Below are 17,307 nucleotides of genomic sequence, written 5' to 3'. Positions count from 1 at the left end.
GCATGTTCTCACTCATAGGTGGGAACTGAACAATGAGATCACTTGGACTCGGGAAGGGGAACATCACACACTGGGGCCTATCATGAGGAGGGGGGAGGGGGGAGGGATTGCATTGGGAGTTATACATGATATAAATGATGAATTGATGGGTGCTGACGAGTTGATGGGTGCAGCACACCAACATGGCACAAGTATACATATGTAACAAACCTGCATGTTATGCACATGTACCCTAGAACTTAAAGTTATTAATAAAAAAATAAATAAAAAAATAAACCACAATACAAATACATAATGAGTGTAATAGAATAATAGCTCAAAGATGTATATGTCCTAATTTTCTGAACTTGTGAATATGTTATATTACATGGCAAAGGGAAATAAAGATTTCAGATGAAATTGAGGAAAAAAAAAATGCCTTCAAAAGTCATTTTGTCTGTGTCTAGCTCCCAGCAATACCACTTACTAGTTCTATAGTTATATTATTTTACCTTTCTGTGCTTCAGTAAAATTGGAATGTTATTAGTAAGGATTACATTAGTTAATGACGTTTAAAGCAGTAAAAGCAGAACTTGGCTCAAACTAAGTGCTTGTTACACTTAGTGTTGTTATATTACAACAAAGGAAGGAAAGATGTGTTTAGGTACATACAATGTATGAAAATGCTTTTCAGAACTTCTTTTCTAAAGAAATCATTGTATCATCCGAATCCAGGAAAATTCAAGAGAGGCTAATCTAAAGCCTTTTTGCATACTACCTGTGAGATCTTGTACCACTGGTTCACCCTTATCTCTAAGCATCCTTAATATCCACCGCTCCCTGCCCCTCCCCCACAATTCCTTCCCTGCATCTTTTGGAATGATTCTTGTCCCCATCCACCCATTATCTTGATAAACAGCTTTGTTCTCCTGTCTCCTGTAGCGTCTTTCTTTTTTTTAATCCTTTGTTTTAGAGTTGTAAACTGCTTACATATTATATGCTCATTTCTTCTATTTTATCCTTACTATCCTTTGTTTTCTTTCTTTAAACCCCTGCATTCTAGTTTTCTTCTTCACAAATCTTTTTCAGTGACCTTGTAATTATCATCATTCATTATTTCCTTTGCATCACGAAGTTCTTTTGGTCTCCCGTTGGCATGTCCCTCATCAGTTTTCTCTGCTCTCAGTTTGATTTAGGTTCTCAGCCTCTCACACCTGGAATATTACATCACCTTCCTATTTGGGCTCCATTTCACTTTGTTACCCCCACAAATTCATTCTGCATTAATTTGTTCAATCAATCAAAACCTGTTATTGAGTTGTGACAGGTGCTGTACTAAGTGCTCAGCATATAAAATGATTTCAATGGATCTCATGCCTAGAAGAGCAGGCAAGTCAGCGGAAGGGACAGAAAGACATCTCATAGGACTGCAGCGTGGTTGTTCTGAGCATTACCAGAGCGTTATGCAGAGTGTATTGAGAATGCAGAAGTAGGGTTGGGAAAGTTGAGAGAGCTGCTTTGAATCTGTTTCACATGTGGCACTGTCATTTGAACTGCCATTTAAAGGAGGGAAAGGATTTGCCAAGCGAGAGAAGGGTCAAAAGAAAATGTTGGGAAAACACAGAGGTGACTCCCTTAGGCTTACCTTTGTTAACAGCAGCAATCACACATTAGTAGATAATATATTATACAATCAAGCACTGACATACTTATCTCCTTAAAATCAGGGAAACTTTCTACTTGACATCCCCAGTGCATAGTTCCATGCCTAAAATGCAGGTTAGACCCTCAATAAATGTTTGTTGGATGACTAAATGCATGAATGTGTACATTATAGAATTGACAAATTCTTTCTGCTGTGACTGGAATTTGGGGTATATTTGGAGGAATGGTAAAAATGAGACCTCCTAAACTTCAACACAATCATTTCTTTTCCCTGTTCAGGAACCTTCACTGACTCCCCTTTGTAAAGGTTCTTAACTTGTACATGACTGATAGTTTGGACCAGATCACCTTTGTTATGTTGGGGAAATCCTGTGTATCATGGGATGCTTAGAAACACCCCTGCCTCTACCTACTAGATGTCAGTAGCAGCCCCCAATTGTAATAACTAAAAATGTCTTCAGGCATTGCTAAATGTCCCCTGGGAGGAATAAAATCATCCTCAATTGAGAACCACTGAGTATGATCCTCCAAATTATAAATGAATAGTTTTCCAAATACTTTTAAAAAGCTAATCCAGTTCTAGGAACGAATGTAGAACTTGAAAAATATTTAACTGAATTGAAAATATTTGTAAAACTTAGTTAATAAAGCAAGAATAAAATATTTTATTCTAATTTCTGTTCAGAATATTATATGACATAAGAATAGTTTCCTATTTTTTCAAAGAAGCATTTAAAATGAATAAAGCAAATATACCAAAACAATATGTTATGTCAATTAATATTAATTTTGAAAATGTTTTGTTAAAATTTTTACAGACACAGTCAAGGAGAGAATGAAAAAAGGACCATTGCGTCTGTATCTGCTGATGGCATAAACATAACACTAAGTAATCCACTAAATTACACACACTTAGGAATTACGGTCACACTCCCTGATGGAACTCTGTTTGAAGCAAGAGCAGAAGTTGGAATTCTTACAAGAAATATTTTAATAAGAGGATCTGATAATGTTGAGTGGAATAACAAAATTCCAGCATGTCCTGATGGATTTGACACAGGTAATTTTAGCAGCTCTCGTGGTTGGTATAATCATGCCACATATTTTTAAAATTTAATTGGTATATGTTGAAATACATTATTTCAATGTATTTCATTGTAAATATCATTAAATATAATTTAATGGTATTAATCTTATTATAAGATACCTTTAAATATCTTGTAAATATAATTGAATGTGGAAATTTGGAAATGCTGATAGTATTTGTAACATGAAGATAGAAGATATTTGAATATATTGAAGAAAAGTGGTTAATGCTGACACTATAATGGGAGAAATAAGTGCACTTGGTTTCTGTTGATAAATTCTCTTCCTATACTTATGATTCATTATTATGTTTAGATTAGACCTTGATGATTAGTTTTACATATTGACAGCAAGAAACTGCATTATTTAGATTTACTCAGAAAATATGGAGAACTATATTTGATAGTGATACAAAGATTCCGTTTAGCAAATCTTTGATTCATTAGAACTTTTTCAAATTTCCAGAATTTGCAGTTTATCAGAACAGTGTGAGAGTAGATTTACTGTAGAAAGATACTTTAATTCCTAGACTGATGATGGATAGACAGACAAATGGAGAGATGGAATGATGGGGGGGGGGGGGGCGGAAATATGTAGATATATAGATCTGAGCCAGTGGGGGTAGGCTAAGTCAGAGTTTTTCAAAGTCAGCACTGTTGGTATTTTGGCCCAGATAATTCTTTGCTGTGGGGCACCGTCCTGTGCATCACAGAATGTTTAACAGCACACTTGGCATCTACCAACTAAATTCTAGTAGCCTCCTCTAACAACTGTGACACCCAAAAGCATTTGCAGACTTTGCAAAAATGTTCCCTGGGGGCAAAATTGGCCTCAGTTAAGAACCACTGGACTAGGTTATGCTCTATTTATCAACAAGCCCAAAATGTCAGTGATTTAAAATATAAAAGTCTATTTCTCAGCCGGGCGCGGTGGCTCACGCCTGTAATCCCAGCACTTTGGGAGGCCGAGGTGGGCGGATCACGAGGTCAGGAGATCGTGACCATCCTGGCTAACACAGTGAAACCCCGTCTCTACTAAAAAATACAAAAAAATAGCCGAGTGTGGCAGCGGGCGCCTGTAGTCCCAGCTACTCGGGGAGGCTGAGGCAGGAGAATGGCGTGAACCCGGGAGGCGGAGCTTGCGGTGAGCCGAGATCGCACCACTGCACTCCAGCCTGGGCGACAGAGAGAGATTCCATCTCAAAAAAAAGAAAAAAAAAAGTATATTTCTCATTCATACTACATGTATCCCATATGGGTCAACAGGTGGGCTCTTCTCATTATAATTGCCTTGGGATCCAGGCTTATGAAGGATCTATCTCAGCATGGGCTTCTGCGATCTCTGAGGCAGGAGACGAGATTGCTGAAGAGTAAAGCACTAGCAACTAATTGCTTTGGTCTCAAAGTGATAGGTGTTTCTTATACTCAAGGGTCATTGGTCAGAACTGATTCCATGGCTATGTCTAACTTGAAGAGAGTGAGTTAGTGCAAACCCCTTATACCCAGAAATAGAAGGGAAATGGATATTGGTGAATTTTAATGATGTTTATCACAGCTCTCATATCTATAGCAGGAAGTATAATGCATCTTACAAGTTCTCTTTTAAAAATTTTAAGTAATCATTGATATCATTACAATACTATAAGTAGTTGAATAATAACTGATGCAGCTTGAATAATAGCCTTTTCTTCAAAAGGAAGTATAAGACAAAGCTCATGGGATTTGATGTCAAGTGAGCCACGTTCTCATTCCAGTTCATCTACATCAAGTCTCACAATGTACATGAAACCCAGTTTCATCCTGTTTAAATTAAGAACACTTTCTGTTCTATTTACTATGGTTGTAACAGTAAGTGACATAATGCATATTCTCATGTTCTACAAATGTAAAATTGCATTGATTATGTTAATCCTCAAATCTTGGGGAAGGCTTCAGAAATAATAAAACTGAATCCCATTATCAATATTCCCTTAATCATTCAAATATTTGTTTAGTATCTTCTCTGAAAAATACTGTGTAAGTACTTTAGGGAATACAAAGTTGAAGAAGACAAGGTACTTACCTATCTTGCTATTTGAAAGAGGAAATGATGTGAATACGAATAACTATGTTCTAGGATGAGGTTGAGATTATAAGTGAATCAAATGATACAATTACTTATAAGAAATTCAAATTGAGGATTCAAATCCTCAATATAGGAGGATTCTGACATGTTTTTTAATGATGCTTTAAAAACTGTTTTAAAGGAGAATTTGCTACACAGACCTGTCTCCAAGGAAAGTTTGGAGAAGAAATAGGAAGTGACCAATTTGGAGGCTGTATTATGTTTCATGCTCCTGTACCTGGTGCTAACATGGTAACTGGGAGAATAGAATATGTAGAGGTGAGAGGCATTATTACTAAATCACAGTGGTTTTCTCAAGGTTATCCATACGAGAAATATGTATTGAGCTCCTGCTGTTTGTCAATGCTACTTAGAATCTGATTGATAGGGGAGACAGATACATAAGTAAACAATTTTAATATACCCATTTGATCATACCAAAATTTTGTTTCTCAAATTTTCTCACACCCTAAATCAAATTCATCAGCAATTCTGTCTTCTCTACCCACAAAATGCTGTATCCAGAATCCAGTCTCTTTCCATACCTCCACCTGACTCTGAGCCTGAGCCACTATCTCCTCCCACCTGGACTGCTGTGATTTTCTCCTACCTGGTCTTCCTGCTCCCACCTTGCTCTAATGGAGTCTCCACACTTCAGTCAAAGTAAAATTTTAAAACCATAAATCATATCTTGTTACACCCCTCTTCAAAATCCTTCAGTGGCTTCATAGTATACGTAAATCAACAGGTCTAAGTCCATCCCATAGGAACCATGTGATCTGACCCAGAGATGCCCTCTGATTTATATTCTACGACCCTATGCCTTGCTTGTGCCATGCTAGTAATAGAGGACTCCTTATGTGATCATGTCAAGCACATTCCTATCTCAGGTCCTTCATCCTTGCTTTTCATTATTTATTTATCTATTTATTTATTTTTGAGATGGAGTCTCACTCTGTTGCCAGGCTGGAGTGCAGTGGCATGATCTTGGCTCACTGCAACCTCCACCTCCCGGGTTCAAGGGATTCTCCTGCCTCAGCCTCCTAAATAGCTGGGACTACAGGTGTGTACCACCACACCCAGCTAATTTTTGTAGTTTTAGTAGAGACAGGGTTTCACCATGTTGGCCAGAATGGTCTCGATCTCCTGACCTTGTGATCTGCCTGCCTCAGCCTCCCAAAGTGCTGGAATTACAGGCATGAGCCACCACGCCCAGCCTGTACTTGCTTTTCATTCTGCTTGGAATCCTCCTCCACCAAATACTTGCATGGCTTATACCTCTATTTCAGTCAGATCTTTTGACGAGTGTAATCACTCCAGAGAGGACTTTCCTCACCACTTTTACTTAAAATTGCCACCCAAATTCCTCCCAAATTCCTATTTACTTTATTTATACATAACTCCTAACAGGATATCTATTTTTATTTATTTTCAATCTCTTCCTCTAGAACATAAGCTCTATTATTTTACAGATGTTGTCTTTATGGTTCTCTGCTGATTCCCTGGAACAATGCATGGCATATAGTAGATTCTCAGTTGATTATAAATTAAACAAATACTTAAATATGCATATTATTGCTATGACATTAGAAACTCCTGTGTATCTTATTTATATCCAGGCTGTATAATCAGGGTTTGGCATAGTTCTTATCATGTATTCAGTAGAAGGAAGGAAGGGAGGGAGGAAGGGATAATAAAATCCATAAATCCGTTAAACGGGGCACACCGCGACTGCATTGATGGTGACATAGTCAGCACCTCCATTTTGTAAACTTCCCTCCTCCTGAGATATGTTACATGTGACATCTGAGATATGGACTAAGTAAGATTGCTAGGTTGATCTGAATATCGAATATTAATAATGGTTAATTTTTACTTTTAGATGGACAACAAAAATAGTGGACCTAATGTTTTATTTCGTTACCCCATGAGATTATATGACACACCTGTGCATGCTCATATGCATGCATGCACGTACACACGCACACAGACACACTGGTATCCTCTGTATTAAATTATTAAATCATAGACCATTTGAAAGAATGCACAGCCCGGTGATTAAGAGCACCAGCTCTAGAGTTAGACCAACTTGGGTTTAAACGGAACTTCGTAACCATAAACAAGATACTCAGCCTTTCTAAACTTCCATTTATTAATCTGTAAAATGAAGTCAACGGTAAGTGCCTACTTTAGGGGATTATGGCAAAGACTAGGATCATGCATGCAAAGGAGCACAACATCTGGCACACATAAAACATTCAAGAAATGTTTCTTATTATTACATAAGAAGCAAAGTAAAGTAAAAGAGAAAAGAAGTCTTTCAAGATGTTTTATTTTCTGAAACACAGAAGTTTACTAATATACCAAGGTAAAAGCAGAAGAGTTAAAGATGGCTTTTACGTTCTTTCATTCATTTTGTAGTAAGTGTGGTCTGTTATACATTGTAAAAAACATGGTGGGTTGGGGGTTCAATGACATTTTCAAATAATAAACATGAAAACTTTGGAAGAAATAAATGTATTAATAATAACATAAAATTTGAGATTTTTTTTGAAACAAGAAAATACAAGCTCAACATCTGAGCTATTACTAAATAACTGTGATTTCTGGGCTTAACAGGTATTCCATGCTGGCCAGGCTTTCCGGTTGGGGCGATATCCAATACATTGGCACCTGCTTGGAGATTTACAGTTTAAATCTTACGTAAGAGGCTGTGCAATTCACCAGGCCTATAACAGAGCTGTTACTATCCATAACACACACCATCTTCTGGTTGAGAGGAATATTATATATGATATTAAGGGAGGAGCATTTTTTATAGAAGACGGTATTGAACATGGCAATATCCTCCAGTATAACTTGGCAGTATTTGTACAGCAAAGTACCAGTCTACTGAATGATGATGTGACCCCGGCTGCATTTTGGGTCACCAACCCAAACAATACCATACAACACAATGCTGTTGCTGGCGGCACTCACTTTGGCTTTTGGTACCGGATGAACAACCACCCTGATGGGCCATCCTATGACAGAAACATTTGTCAAAAAAGAGTTCCCCTTGGCAAATTTTTTAACAATACCGTCCATTCTCAAGGTTGGTTTGGAATGTGGATCTTTGAGGAATATTTCCCCATGCAAACGGGATCTTGTACGTCTACAGTGCCTGTGCCTGCAATATTTAACTCACTTACTACTTGGAATTGTCAAAAAGGAGCTGAGTGGGTCAATGGAGGTGCCCTTCAGTTCCATAACTTTGTGATGGTGAATAACTATGAGGCTGGAATCGAGACTAAGAGGATCCTGGCTCCTTATGTTGGAGGGTGGGGAGAAACCAATGGAGCAGTGATTAAAAATGCCAAAATAGTTGGCCATCTTGATGAACTGGGAATGGGGTCTGCATTTTGCACAACAAAAGGCCTGGTTCTCCCATTTAGTGAAGGCTTGACTATATCTTCTGTGCACTTTATGAACTTTGACCGTCCCAAATGTGTAGCTTTGGGAGTGACATCCATCTCTGGAGTTTGTAATGACAGATGTGGGGGTTGGAGTGCAAAGTTTGTTGACATCCAGTATTTTCACACACCAAACAAGGCCGGCTTTCGCTGGGAACATGAAATAGTATTGATTGATGTTGATGGCTCACTTACAGGTAATGTTACTTTTTAATTCGTGATAAAAATCCATTGGAAATACGTTAGCACAGAGTTAAATTCTTAAAGCAGACTTAGGTGCATTACAGATCTTACCTAATACCAAACTTCACTAATAATTTAAATGACAGAGGCAAGCACCAGGCACAGATGAGACATTCTTTAATGGAAGAGCACCGAGCTGTCAGAGGCAGCCTCCAAATATGTCCTTTTTCTCCTGCATTGGCACATTGATTTTAAATTAACAGAAAATTTGGGGCAATATGCATGGAAATATTGATCACAAAAGGAAACCATTTCACTTTTAGAATGCCTCCATTTTATACTCAGTTAAATTGCACAGAAAAGAAACTGCTTACATCACTACACTAATTCTCCAGCCAGTCATGCTCCAGAAACATATAAATTGCAGGCTTATTTACAAAAGCAATGTAGACAGACTGGATCTATCCTTGTGAAAATACTTTTTTTTTTTTGAGACGGAGTCTCGCTCTGCCGCCCAGGCTGGAGTGCAGTGGCCAGATCTCAGCTCACTGCAAACTCCGCCTCCCGGTTCACGCCATTCTCCTGCCTCAGCCTCCCAAGTAGCTGGGACTAACAGGCGCCCGCCACCTCGCCCGGCTAATTTTTTTGTATTTTTTAGTAGAGACAGGGTTTCACCGTGTTAGCCAGGATGGTCTCGATCTCCTGACCTCGTGATCCGCCCGTCTCGGCCTCCCAAAGTGCTGGGATTACAGGCTTGAGCCACCGCGCCCGGCGTGAAAATACTTTTAAGAGAAGAAACAAGTCACAAACCTGCTGTGAACCCTTTTCTTCCAATCTAAATCCTAAATTTTTAATTTATTCAAAGAATACCAAAAGAGAACAAAATTCCACATACATTGTAGGTTAAATTTTTTTCAGCATTTCAAGTTCAGAGTAGGTCACATTTTTAATATTTCATAAATATTCATGATTTCTAGAATTTAGCATTTTTACAAATTGTAAATGATAAAAATCTGTCTAAATAAGACAGCAAGCCTATGTGCCTCATACTCTGAGTCAATCGACAGGTAAACCTATAGATAGTAATGATTTACTTTTGAAAGACTCTGAAGGATGAAAGAAGATTCATCTCAAAATTCAAATGCAAAACTTAAGTTTTCATCCACAGTCGTTAATTGTGACTTTAAAGAAGGAGAATGTTTGGATGCCTTTAGTATATAAAGCTTTGTGTAATGTTTATTGATTTACTTAATTCAGTTTAGGTTTTGAACATTTATTGGTAGTCTACCAGTTTCGAGTAAAGGCTTTATAGTCATAACACCTGGATTTCAATCCTCCGTGTCCTCGAATAGGCTACTCATCCCAATTCCCCTTTCCAACTTTAACTCTCATGGGTGCTTCACACCCTGTGTTTCAGCTAAATCCACAATAACACTCCTAACCAAAGAGGCACTGCAATGCTTCTGTATGAGATCCTCTTGCTCCATCCAAACAAACAAACAAAAAATTACCCAGACCTTTAGATTGTATTAGTGGTACTATGGGTCACAATTCTGTATATTGTAGACCTTTTTTATGTTTCTTAATGTGAAATAAAAAACATTTTGTTTGTTTGTTTCCCAGGGCACAAAGGACATACCGTCATTCCACACAGCTCATTGCTAGACCCTTCTCATTGTACTCAGGAAGCTGAGTGGAGCATTGGGTTCCCTGGATCAGTCTGTGATGCTTCAGTCAGCTTTCACCGTTTAGCGTTCAACCAGCCTTCTCCAGTATCTCTGCTTGAAAAGGATGTGGTTCTTTCAGACTCTTTCGGTAAGTGTAATATATTAGTTTAAACAACTAATTTAAATATATCTTCCTAAACTTTTGTCATCATCTTCTTGCATTGTTACTTGGTTGTTCAAACACTGCAGAAAGTATACTATTTCTATTAGAGTCCAAGCAGGAAACAAATAATACTCTCAAAGTAGGTGTTTGAGAAGCATTTTATAAATGCAGAGGCTAGCACAGTATTCTGCTTATCAAGAAACCTCCAGACAATATTATGATAGAGAGAAGGAATGTTGGCATAGCCCTTGGAGCAAGTAAAAATGTAGCAGTGTTTCTGCCACTCAAGACAGATGTTTTTGATTGTCCTTGCTGATTGAGATGGGATGGGGGAGCATTTTCTAGGGTAATAGCTGCCTACCAGGTGCCAGGGATTGTGGATTTACTGATTTGTTCCAGTAAAGGTACAGTACCTGTAACACCAGATATGCTTGACATCATTACCTGACTATGTTGCATTAATTTACTGTCATTGTTCATAATCCATCTGGCATTTGCACCAGCCAAACAAGCAAGCTAACTAAATAGGGATGTGGTGAAAATCCTGACTCTCACATTTCTTAATTCTTCAATCATGGCACTAATGTCTGCATTTCCCCACTACCCCCACCCCACCAGCAACTCGAGGATTTAAACTTGCTTCTATTTAATTAAGGGGGTTCCTACCATCTTTGCCACCCCTAGAGTATAGAGTATCCACATAGTTCCTACTACTATATTTGACCCTGCTCCATTAGTTGGGGAACCAGTTTGGGAATTCTTCCAGTTACTAACTGTGTCTAGTGTCACTCTACCTGACCTAACCCACCCTGACTGGCTCAGATCTATATCTCTATCTCTTTATCATTCCATCCATCATCTCTCTAGAAATTATTAGTTAAAATATCTATTTATAATTAATCCACTCTCACAATATACACTGTTCTGAGGGACTGTAGATTCTGAAAAATGGAAAAAGCATTGATGAATCAAAGATTTGCTGAACAAAATCTTAATATCATCGTCAAATTTTTTTTTACATTTTCTGGGTAAATCTAAATGATGCAATTTCTTGACAGCAATATGGAAAACTGTAATCATCAAGGTGTAAACACATAATAAGGAATCATAAGTATAGAAAAAGAGTTTGATAACAGAATCCAAGTGCACTTATTTTTCTCTTATAGTGTCAATATTTACCATTTCCCATCAATATTGCAAATACTTTCATGTTACTTTAAAATGCTATCAATATTGTTGATTTTTCCCATTTAATGATATTTACAAAGTAGAGACTTGCCATTTAAAAATTTTAAACCATGTATCTCAATATAAACCAATTAAGATTTGAAAATGTTTAGCATAATTATACCAGCCACATGATAGCTGCTAAAATTACTTATGTCAAACCCATCAGGACATGCTGGAATTTCGTTATTACACTCCATGTTGTCAGCTTCTCTTACTAAGATATTTCTTAGAAGAATTTCAACTTCTGTCCTCATTTCAAATGAATCCAGTCTTTTAGATTTTATATATGATTCAGGAAGGTGGGTATTTCTGAATTTATGACATAATAGCTTTCTTGTCAAGTCTCTCTGTGCCCTTTAAGAATTAAGATTTTTTATTTAGTTACTAAACTGAATACCTAGAGGGTAAGATCTACAAACTTATCTTTCTGACACCACAAGACTCATCACAGAACACTGTAAATACTAAGTACTCGGCAAGTGTTGCATTAAATGGAATTAGTTGCAATACTCAGACCAGATTGCAAATACTCAAACCAGATTTTATATATCTGTTTCCACTGTACATTGTGGAACTGGAGAAATAACCATAACATATACCCATGACCCTACTGGACTCACTGTGAGACTAAGTGAAGACTCATCCATCACTTGCCCTTGATAAGCCCCTACTCTGGCTGGTGGGCCATGTTAGCATGTTGGCATTGGTGACTTCGAGGATTATTAGCATCAGTTTAGAGCTAGGATCTAGTAATATGGAAGGTCTGGTTATTTTTCTTTCCTTAGTATAATTGGTCACAGATATCTTTCACTCAGTGGTGAGGCTTTTGGTCTGTGAATTGGCTTGGATCTAGAAAATAGGTCAGAAGCAGTGAATTTCTACCTAGGTAATTTGAGTTAGACTTCTGCCATCTATGACCTCTATTAGTTTTCTTCCTATATGCATACCAAATATCACCTTAATGTGCTACTCTCTATTTAATCTTTGGAATCTCAAGATCAATCAATCAATTATCACAGATTCCTGCAGGTCAGAACACTCTGATCAATCCTCTGCCCAGTGACTATGGTGCTAATTAAATCCACCTTTATATCTAATGGTTAAGCACTGACTCCTGCCACTTTTAGATTCTGTTATTCCTACTGGGATCAAAAAACACAATCCCATGGCAGCATCCCCTACCAGCACTTCTGGCATTGAGAGAACAGCTACAATAGAACTCTTCAAAGGGCTAGTAAGGGGAAAATGCTATTGCCATTGCTGGCCCTGAAAAGATGAAGGGAAGGAGCAGTTACATGGACCCAGAAACAGAGCTGTATGAAGAAGGCTGCCTGAAAGAAGCTGTGCCCCTTGGTTGAGAGATACAAGAGCCCACCAAGATCCCCCTACATTCCCTAAGGGTAAGAGTCAAGGCAATAAATACCTCTCTTTCACCTTTCTCCTTCCCTCTCTTCTTTTTGCTGTGTTTCCTACTGTCCAAACCCAACTAGAAGCCAGAAGGCAAAGGAGCAGGTTAGAAAAGGGTGAAAAGTGAATCTACAGGAGAAAACATAAGTGTGCAGCGCCACTTCCATCATTCATTATGATGATATAAATTATTACATTTAATTTTAAAACTTTTTTCTAGTTTTTTTCCCCCTGTGAATTAAAAGGATCATGTACCTGCTATCTGAGTAATAGCTATACCCACTGTCACAGTGCCTTAATAATATAAACCCAGAAACCATTGCTTTTCTTCTGATAAATAGATGTCCAGAATGGAATGATGTTACTTAAACTTTTAAAGTCTGTGGTACAATAAAATATTTTAAACAAAATATCTATGAATGTTTCTTCCAAATAAAGCTGAAATAAAAGGTAACCAAAACATCAAGAGCAAATGAAGTTATTTTATCTAATGAACTGATGTTTTAGTATTTCCCATTGCTGTATCATAGAGTAGTTTCTTATTTAATCATCCTTTTACATACTTTATGGCATACCTGTGAGTAAACTGAACATTAGCATTTTATTAAAACATGATTTAAGATACACTTTTACAGAAACGCAGAGATGTGCAAACTTCCTAAGTAAATTATTTTAAATATACAACATAATAAAGTATATATTCCTTTATTAATTTTTAAGCACTAACATTCAAATATCTAAGCTTTCAAATCTCTAAGCTTTCTTTTATGGTCATTTTTAGTGGTGGTGAGGATTTTAGAAAGGAGCTTTTGTTTGCTTATTTGTTCATATTCTGGTTTTTTGATTCAGGAAATCTGGTTATTTCTGAATTTATAAGATTATAGCTTTCTTGTCAAGTTTCTCTGCACCCTTTGGTCTATTCCCTTCAAGAATTAAGATTTTTTATTTAGTTACTAAATGGTGACTACCTAGAAGTCAAGATCTACAAACTTATCTTTCTGACACCACAAGGCTCAACACAGAACATTGCAAATAGTAACTACTCAGCAAGTGTTGAATTAAATGGAATTAGTTGCAATACTCAGACCAGATTGCAAATAAGAGAAAACACTATGCCAGGCATTTTACTTCTGTATGTGAAAAAAAAAAATCAACTGTATAGTAAAGTACACTTGGCTACTTTGGTCTCCATTAAAGTCAAATAAAATTATTTACTTCTAAAATTTAAAAACAGAAAAAGATAACTTGTCCTGATTGTATACGTATGCTAAGTGAAACAAAAGTTTAAAAGTATACTAGGTTAGTGGGAAGTAAGGGGTTGCTATAACTTTATATATGTCCTTATATATCTTTATCAAAGCATCTCATGCATTATGGTGTATCTTCATGTAAATATATGTATGAAGTTATACCAGATGGCAAATTAACTTGAGACGCTAACTCTTAATGAGCCTATTTTTAGAAAATATCAACTTCAAAGAGTTTATATTTCAGTCCAAGACACTTAAAACAGACATACTTGAAACGAGTGCAGCTTAAAAAATTAGGAAAACGCAACTTACAAAATGGAAATTTGTTTCACTTAAAAACTGAATTATTAAGAAATGTCAGGTTAAAATGCAATACCAAGCATCAGAAAACTTCACTGGAGGCTGGGTGCGGTGGCTCATGCCTGTAATACTAGCACTTTGGGAGGCCAAGGTGGGCAGATTACTTGAGGTTAGGAGTTTGAAACTAGCCTGGCCAACATGGTGAAACCCTGTCTCTACTAAAAATACCAGAAAAATTAGCCAGGTGTGGTGGCGCATGCCTATAATCCCAGCTACTCGGGAGACTGAGGCAGGAGAATTGCTTGAATCCAGGAGGTGGAGGTTGCAGTGAGCCGAGATCATACCACTGGACTCTAGCCTGGGTGACAGATCAAGACTCCATCTCAAGAAAAAAAAAAAAGAAAGAAAACATCAGTGGAATTTAGTTCTGCAAATCCAAGAGCAAATTCTAGAGTTTTTGGATGATTTTAATCAGCTCTTCTATGTTAACCATTCACAACAGACTTTCTCAAAACTCAATAGCTTAAGCCTACAATCGTTTATTCTTAGGTGTCCAGAGGCTAGGTTGATTGATCTAGGCTGGGCTCTGCTGGGAGGCTCTGCTTCAGTATGAGACTTTGCTTCTCGCCAAGAGCTGAGCTCAGGTAACTCCACATGTACTCGTTCCAGGTGTCAGGCAAAGGGAGAGCAGTTTACCTGGGGGAGGCTTTTCTCTTTGTGAAGATAGAGGCTCAAGAAGTCAAGTCTCACTGAGCAAGCACTTTTCAAGCATTTGCTAGTGTCGGTTCCACTAATGTCCCATTGGCCAAGATCAACAAAGCAGGGAAGTCTACTTTGCCCTCAAGGAGAAGAGAGGAGTGGATATTTGCTGAACAATAATCCAATAATTATGACTAATCCAACTATAGTCATAGTTCTTTTCATACTTTTCAGGATTTTTTGTTAGTGAAAGTCTTTGGTTCCTCTGCTCGTGAATCTTTTAAAACTAATACTAACTCATAAAGCATAGAAATTCATGAATTTGTTCTCTCACAACATTGGAATTTTGTTTGGCTTTACTTTGAAAAGTAAATGAATGACAGATTATTTTATAATCTTGCTTCTAGCTTCTTCCTCCTAAATTTTAAAATAAGAGGTTGTTAATTTAATATACAATCCAACCTGAGATGAAAAGTAAAGGAAGGGGAGAAAATAGGGGCAATTAATGAAAGAACTTTCCTTTATATTGTAAGAGAACTTTTCAAATCTTCTATTAAAGTTATCAGGCACTCTCTTGTGACTAAAGCATTACTAAATTATACAGTTTTTCCCATAACAGGTAGTTCAGGTTCAAAGTTCTCATTCCTAAAATGTATATATCTTCATCAATGTTAAGTTATAAGTCTAGTTGTAGCCTTGTTCTTTAAGAACTCTAAATCAAAACTCCATTAAACTCAAACAAAACTATTTACTACTAAAATTAATATGTGTTGTACAGATTTTAATGAGCTCAACAGATATAGGAAACTAATAAAGAATCAGAGCTTATGTTTTATATATTCTACATTACTAAATTATACAGTTTTTCCCATAACAGGTAGTTCAGGTTCAAAGTTCTCATTCCTAAAATGTATATATCTTCATCAATGTTAAGTTATAAGTCTAGTTGTAGCCTTGTTCTTTAAGAACTCTAAATCAAAACTCCATTAAACTCAAACAAAACTATTTACTACTAAAAATTAATATGTGTTGTACAGATTTTAATGAGCTCAACAGATATAGGAAACTAATAAAGAATCAGAGCTTATGTTTTTATATATTCTACATCAAGGATTCTGAATAAGTTCTTAAGGAATAAAAATGAAATTATGTTTAGATCAATGATCTTTAAATAATTATATTAATATATTTAGGCACTTTCATTTTAGCAGTTGTAATTTCACAATGTTTCAAGTGTATCTCTCCCTAAGGAATAGAGGCTCCATCTCAATTCAAAATTCTAAGTTTGAAAGCATTTTACTTTCCAGTTGAATGTAATATTAATCATTTCAGTTCTTCAGTTAAATGAAGACATTTAGAATATAAGTAATGAAATGCCATATTAATCTTTTTAAAGACTTTCATAGACTAAACCAATATTTGCTAAACCAACTAAACTAAACCAACATTTGCACTTGTTTATAAAAGGAGGAGTTTATTAGAGGTAGAGATTACTATTATTTGCTTGTTCTATGTTCTCCTATAGGCACAAGCATTATTCCATTTCAGAAGAAACGACTGACTCATATGTCTGGATGGATGGCTCTGATTCCAAATGCAAAACACATTAACTGGTATTTTAAAGGTGTGGATCACATAACCAACATTTCATATACATCAACATTCTATGGATTTAAGGTAAAAATATTTATCTTCTAATGATTATAATTGCATATTACCCAAACACAGCCTACATCCTCATAATTACTCACACACATTGTCAGGCCAGAGGGACCTTTTATCACAAATTGACCTGTTGAAATCCTGCACATTCTTCACGAACCATTCTGAATCTAAGAAGTAAGCCAAAAAAAAAAAAATTCATTTGAGAATCAGAAGTAAGCAATCTTTCTGCCACATTGCTGTAGTACTAAGCTTATTCCCCTGTCATTATTAGCATGATAATAACCTACCTTTACTGAGTGTTTATGATATCTCAGGGATCAGCAGTTAAGAACTTTATTTTTTATGTCATGAAATAGATCAACCATACCTGAGGTCAAGAGTTCGAGACCAGCCTGACCAACATGGTGAAACCTTGTCTCTATTAAAAATACAAAAAAAAAAAAAAAAAAAAAAAAAAC

The 17,307-nt window shown here is 36.6% G+C and overlaps 1 protein-coding gene across 1 annotated transcript in view; it reads left to right on the top strand.

Moving 5' to 3' along the window:
- Positions 1-17,307, top strand: part of PKHD1L1 (PKHD1 like 1) — a 168,107-nt gene that overhangs the window by 97,396 nt on the left and 53,404 nt on the right. The window contains 5 exon segments of the mRNA XM_017891546.1: positions 2,463-2,704; positions 4,976-5,112; positions 7,453-8,482; positions 10,092-10,283; positions 16,710-16,861. Of these exon segments, the coding sequence (XP_017747035.1) occupies positions 2,463-2,704; positions 4,976-5,112; positions 7,453-8,482; positions 10,092-10,283; positions 16,710-16,861 (1,753 nt within the window).

Source organism: Rhinopithecus bieti, unplaced genomic scaffold (genome assembly GCF_001698545.2).
Source record: "Rhinopithecus bieti isolate Rb0 unplaced genomic scaffold, ASM169854v2 scaffold_18921, whole genome shotgun sequence".
NCBI lineage: Eukaryota > Metazoa > Chordata > Mammalia > Primates > Cercopithecidae > Rhinopithecus > Rhinopithecus bieti.
This window is presented reverse-complemented; position numbering and strand designations above follow the sequence as displayed.